The sequence below is a fragment of the Aplysia californica genome, unplaced genomic scaffold (assembly GCF_000002075.1).
Source record: "Aplysia californica isolate F4 #8 unplaced genomic scaffold, AplCal3.0 scaffold00754, whole genome shotgun sequence".
Classification (NCBI taxonomy): domain Eukaryota; kingdom Metazoa; phylum Mollusca; class Gastropoda; order Aplysiida; family Aplysiidae; genus Aplysia; species Aplysia californica.
Genome location: NW_004798024.1, coordinates 157,717 through 163,716, shown reverse-complemented (window position 1 = coordinate 163,716; position 6,000 = coordinate 157,717). Strand labels below are relative to the sequence as shown.

At 43.3% G+C, this 6,000-nt stretch overlaps 1 protein-coding gene across 1 annotated transcript in view; it reads right to left on the bottom strand.

Annotated features, from left to right (window-relative positions):
• Window positions 1-3,483: 3,483 nt before the first annotated feature.
• rictor (RPTOR independent companion of MTOR, complex 2) overlaps window positions 3,484-6,000 on the bottom strand; it is a gene marked incomplete in the record, with an annotated part of 40,726 nt that continues 38,209 nt past the window's right edge. Inside the window, 3 exon segments of the mRNA NM_001280846.1 lie at window positions 3,484-3,636; window positions 4,295-4,433; window positions 5,396-5,519. Of these exon segments, the coding sequence (NP_001267775.1) occupies window positions 3,526-3,636; window positions 4,295-4,433; window positions 5,396-5,519 (374 nt within the window).

Here is a 6,000-nt window from a genome sequence, read left to right as displayed (position 1 = left end):
GTTCCCCACGTCGTACGGATACGACAGTAAAACACGACATACGGATAGGGCTAAGTGGTGGCACAGAGTTCCCCACGTCCTATGGATACGATAGTAAAAAACATGACGTACGGATAGGGCTAAAACCCATCCTCTCACAGTAACAAATTAATTAACTTTCAGAAACAGTAAGTAACAGCTAGGTACATCACACCAAAAAGCACTAAGAAAAACAGTAGTATATTCTAGCTGTATAAAACGTCCGTACATCAAACACTCATTTTGATTAGCTTCACAAAACGCTCACTAACGTAATAACGTTGTACGTTTCTTTGGTACTGGTTTAGTTGAAGGTCTACCGCACTACAGCGGTCTAGCACAAGTCCTGCACAATCAATCGCGGTCTACTGTGATCTACATGTTCTAGCGTAGCGTAAATTGTGCCCGATCGGCCACCATGGTGGTCTCAACAGCGCACAGGTCATTTAGACCAAAAGCAGTGGCGTAATACAATTGCTGTGTGCGTGTGTGTGTGTGTGTGTGTGTGGGGGGGGGGGGAGAGGCAGATTGCTTTATTTTGCAGTGCCATTTAAATCAAAGAATTTTGCGGTGAGGGTGTGTGTGTGTGTGCATGTGTGTGCTCACCCGAACCCCCTTCACAACCTCCCCCCCCTCCAAAGATAAAACAATAAACTACAACCAGCATTCTACAACGACAAATGACGTTCCCAAGGCTGTATAAAACTGCCCCCGTGGTTTTATGCACCCCGCATAAATTAGCAAAATTTGACAATTTTTTGCATAATTTCTGATTATTTTCCTTTATCACTCTTTGTTAAAATTAACAGAATCGCATAACTTCACATTTTTGGGCTCAGTTTGCACAATTTCATAATAAAAATTTTTTTTTTGCATAAAACCGCGGGGACAGATAAAACAGTCAAATGGCGCTCATACGACCTTATGCAGTAGCGAGCGTCGTAAAACCTCTACTAAAACTAAAAAACAGTCGACGACTTTGACCAGCCTGGAGGTAGACCGTCTGCTAAACCAGAAAACGTTTGCAGCAGACCTTCGACTAAACCAGCATCATACATAATATATTTCTCGTAAGCCACAGCTGTCAGATGTACAAACCACTTCTTGTACAAAAGGTGGGTGCCTGCATGACGCATAAGGAAAACTGCATTCATACAAAAAGGCTATTATTACATTCGCGATTACATTCATACAAAAGGCTATTACATTCATACAAAAAAGCAATTACATTCCTACAAAAAGGCTATTACATTCATATATATAAAAGGCATTTACATTACATACAAAAGTAAGGATGACTCCATTCTTACAAAAAGGGAGCTAAATCCATGCAAAAGGCAACTCCACTCATCCAGCACCACAAGTACAAGGCAAAAAGCATCCATCTATTAATACAGGTTAGATTTATTTAATAAATAATTCTCTGTACATAAAACAAAGGAACAAAAAAAAACTTGACTTGGAAAGACGGATTATTTCGTTAACTTTCAGGCATGACACCATGAAACACAGTGGAGCGACACTGGGAAATACAGTGGCACGACACTGGGAAACACAGTGGCGCGACACTGGGAAATACAGTGGCGCGACACTGGGAAATACAGTGGCACGACACTGGGAAACACAGTGGCGCGACACTGGGAAATACAGTGGCGCGACACTGGGAAATACAGTGGCGCGACACTGGGAAACACAGTGGCGCGACACTGGGAAATACAGTGGCATGACAAGTGGCGCGACACTGTGAAATACAGTGGCATGACAAGTGGCGCGACACTGTGAAATACAGTGACATGACAAGTGGCGCGACACTGTGAAATACAGTGACATGACACCATGAAACACAGTGGCGCGACACTGGGAAATACAGTGACATGACAAGTGGCGCGACACCGTGAAATTCAGTGACATGACACCGTGAAATGCAGTGGCGCGACACTGGGAAATACAGTGACATGACACCATGAAACACAGTGGCGCGACACCGTGAAATACAGTGACATGACAAGTGGCGCGACACCGTAAAATACAGTGACATGACACCGTAAAATACAGTGGCACGACACTGGGAAACACATTGGCAGAGTTGTGGAAAGACTTCAACAACTGTTTCTTTGATGAAAGTTTCAGGAACAATTCAATAGGCTAAAACAAGTCAACACAGATGAGAACTTCCTTTGAAAGTTTTTCGCAACAATGGCCTAAAATTATTAACTGACGACGAAAACGCAAACTTCTTTCCAAGTTTTCGGAACACTGGCCTAAAATAAGCAAACACTTATAAAAACACAAACTTTCTTTGAAAGTTTCACTACCGTACGTAAAAGTGAGCTCAGGCTCACAGTATAATGTCCAACATTTCCCAGTGGCACAGCGTTTAGGCGGGCGGTCACAGGGGTTGGTATGTCCTTGGTATGTCCTTTCACAATACTGACACGCTACCTCAAAATTACAAAGTCCTACCTGCTCAGTGCCTGGTTTTGAGAAATCTGACGTATAACATTTTGAGCTGCACAACATGTCAAGCTTCTTCCAATGCAATTCTTTGAACATCATGATAACGACTCTATACAATTTACGATTTTAATAGAGTGGATAAAACATTTTGGTTTCTGACCTCATGGCCTTAGTAACTCAAAACGGCCAAAAACGGGTCAGACAGAACTTTGTAATTCTGAGGTAGCGAACTTCGACCACCAAAACTTTGTGTCTGACTCAACCTTCTCCGGACTTGCTCACTTTTCAAACTTTAACTTGACCTTTTACAATCCGGCGGCCATCTGAGTTCAAGCCCTTCGGCCTGTAAACTTTGTCATAACCCAGTCAGGGACATCTATTCTTTCAGTTTAAGTTACATTTAATTCCAAACTGTATTGTACTCTGGCAAATAGTCAGTTGTCCCATTTATTAAATTGCCATTAATCAGATTACTGAACCACAAACAAAAATTCCATCAACTGGGACTGGTTTTGGTCAAGGATAGTAAACATCCTCTCAAATTTCCCAACTGTCAAATCCGGGACCGTCCCAGGAATGTGGGACAGTTGACGAGCCTGCCTTATAGGCCTTGTCCTTTCTGCACACCGGACACACGCGCCTGAGTGCGTACAGCTGTGTTAACGCAGCAGTCGGCCCAAAGGAGGGCTCCTGGACGCGGGTCTCGAAGGCTCAGGGGAAGAAAGGCTCAAACGGTTAAGATGTCGACATGATTACAACGGCATTTCCTCACTTTCCTCCCCTTCTTCCCTCTCGGGAACCCTTAATTATCGCGCAATAGATATTTAAAATTCCACTTTTAAGCGGACTGCTTTCACTCAGAGACGGGTAAGTGTTTCGAAAACCGTCAACACACACCAGATTCCAATGGGGACACTGGCGTCGTTAGTTACAGCCAAAAGAATGATGTGGGGGTTTATTACCCCCCCCAGGGGCCTTCCTCCTTCCAGCCGGCAGCGGCTCGCTCTCTCACCGACAGTCTCGACGGTCAACGGTCGCCGGGGGCGGTCATCAGGAGAAGGAGAAGTCCTGGAACTCATCAAGGCTGTCCTGTCTGATGGGTGTCATCTGTGAGTTGGGCTGCCAGTCCACGCCAAGCATCCGGCACGGGCCTTCCAGCAGCTGGTCAAAACAAAACAAGGGTAAGTAAGTAAGTCAGTTTATTCAGTGTTTAAGGCCATCGGCCCACATTAAAAGTAAAGTTGTTCCCGCATCCGATCCGGACATTGGGGATTGCCTTGTTAGTGAGACAACTTCCTGGGCCTTCGGCATATTGTGGAAGGGTTGGCCCACATCACATCATATAAAACACTCATTTGTTAAATAGAGTTTCCATAAAATGAAAAGAGAGTAACATACAAAAGAGGAGGAGGACAGATAAAGACGACGGATGTATGATAGGAATGAAGTTGGGCTGCCAGTCCACACCCAGCATCCGGCATGGGCCTTCCAGCAGCGGGCTATAACAACACAAGAGTTAGTAAGTAAGTCAGTTTATCCAGCAGTTCACAGGAGAGTGACAAACATACAAAAGAAGTAGAGGAAAATGATGGAAGTAAGGATGAGAAAGGAAAAAGCAGCAGTTCCCCCTATGTTGTTCCGGCACAGTATGAGCATGACATAGATAAATCAGCCCATTTTCAATTTTACTGTGCATAAGAACATGTTAATGTCTCAACTTTGGGAATGACCTAAGACCACAGTAATTGACCCACCTCACTGATGTCCAACTCGTCAAAGAGCACCCGCCTACCACCCACTACCACAGTAATTGACCCACCTCACTGATGTCCAACTCGTCAAAAAGCTCCTGGATGAACCGGCGCGCCAGCAGGCGGTACGAGTAGGTGGACAACAGGTAGCACACCTCCGAGTAGAAGCAGACGTCGCGGAAACATTTGGGGAATCTTTGCTTCAGGCTGGACAACGAAAGGGACAGAGCATGTTTATTTTTTAAAATTTTATAGTAAAGGGTTTTACGGCGCTCGCAACTGCATAAGGTCATATGAGCGTCAAGGGGTGGGTGTCAACAGAGAAGTCCTTACAGGGAATCAGACTTACTCTGCTCACCTCTCTAGCTTCAACAGCACAAAGTCTGCTTCGACTATCAAGGCACACCGGAAATAGCAGGTCACAAGAGAGTGACAAACATACAAAAGAAGTAGAAGAAAATGACGATAGTAAGGATTAGGAAAGAAAAAGCAGCAGTTCCCTGTTGCAGATCAGGCAGTTATGAGCGTGACATGAGTCAGCCCATTTACAGTTCTACTGTGCTTGAACGAGAAATGTCTCCCCTTTGGGAATGGCCTAAAGACACTTCAGTCAGTGGCACTGCCCTAGGGGCAGGTGGTTGACAGATGCATTGGATGTGATATGTGTGTTATAGTCAACTTTATATCTCTCTTCATATTGAATTTTTTTTTAAAAGAAAGAATATATAACTTAAATTGAATGTATATCTATTCACATGTGTTTTACCATTCCTGTACAGCCAAGAAAAGTTTCCTTCAAGGACAATAAAGTATCATCTCATCTCATCTTATCAATCCTATCTTATCATATCTATCTATCTGATCTTATCTATCCTATCTTATCTGATCTGATCTTTTCTTATCTTATCTATCCTATCTTATCTGATCTGATCTTTTCATATCTTATCTATACTATCTTATCGTATCTATCTTATCTTGTCTCATCTGAACTAATTGGATCTATCTTATCTTATCTCATCTTATCATATATATCTTATCTATCTAATCTTATCTGGTCTGATCTTATCTATCCTATCTTATCATATCTATCTTATCTTGTCTGATCTTATCTATCCTATCTTATCGTATCTATCTTATCTTATCTCATCTTATCTTCTATCTGATCTTACCTGAGCAGTCCGGCCTCGTACGAGCGGAGCCCCAGCGAGCTGCCCAGGTTGATGATGAGCCTCATGACCTCCAGGTTGATCAACTCGCGACCTTCCACGCTGTCCTCGCTCATCTTCTTGTCCCCTGCACAACCGTTTCACAAACACCAGACGTTTAATGGGATCGTTTTTACAACGACAAACGACAATCTTGATTCATATCCAAGTAAGGGAGAAATTTGCCAGAGTTGTTTATAATGGCAGTGGTGTTACAAAGTGCACGTGCACTCACGCATACACACAACAGGAAAGGACTTGAATATTATTGCTGAAACACCTCTGCTCCACAAACTAACGCTTTCTCTCTCTCTCTCTCTCTCTCCTCTCTCTCACCTCTCTCTCTCTCTCTCACCTCTCTCTCGCTCACACCTCTCTTTCGCTCTCTCTGAAGATATCCACACAAGTAAGATCATTTAGGAGGTGGACTGCATTGACTCTGCTTGTAACAATTTAATTTCTTGTTTTAATGACTCTCTACTGAATCACTGTACTGAATTGTATTGTACTCTGAAATATGGACCTGTGGCTTTAAGCTCCTGAATAAACTACCACAATATTTGTCATAT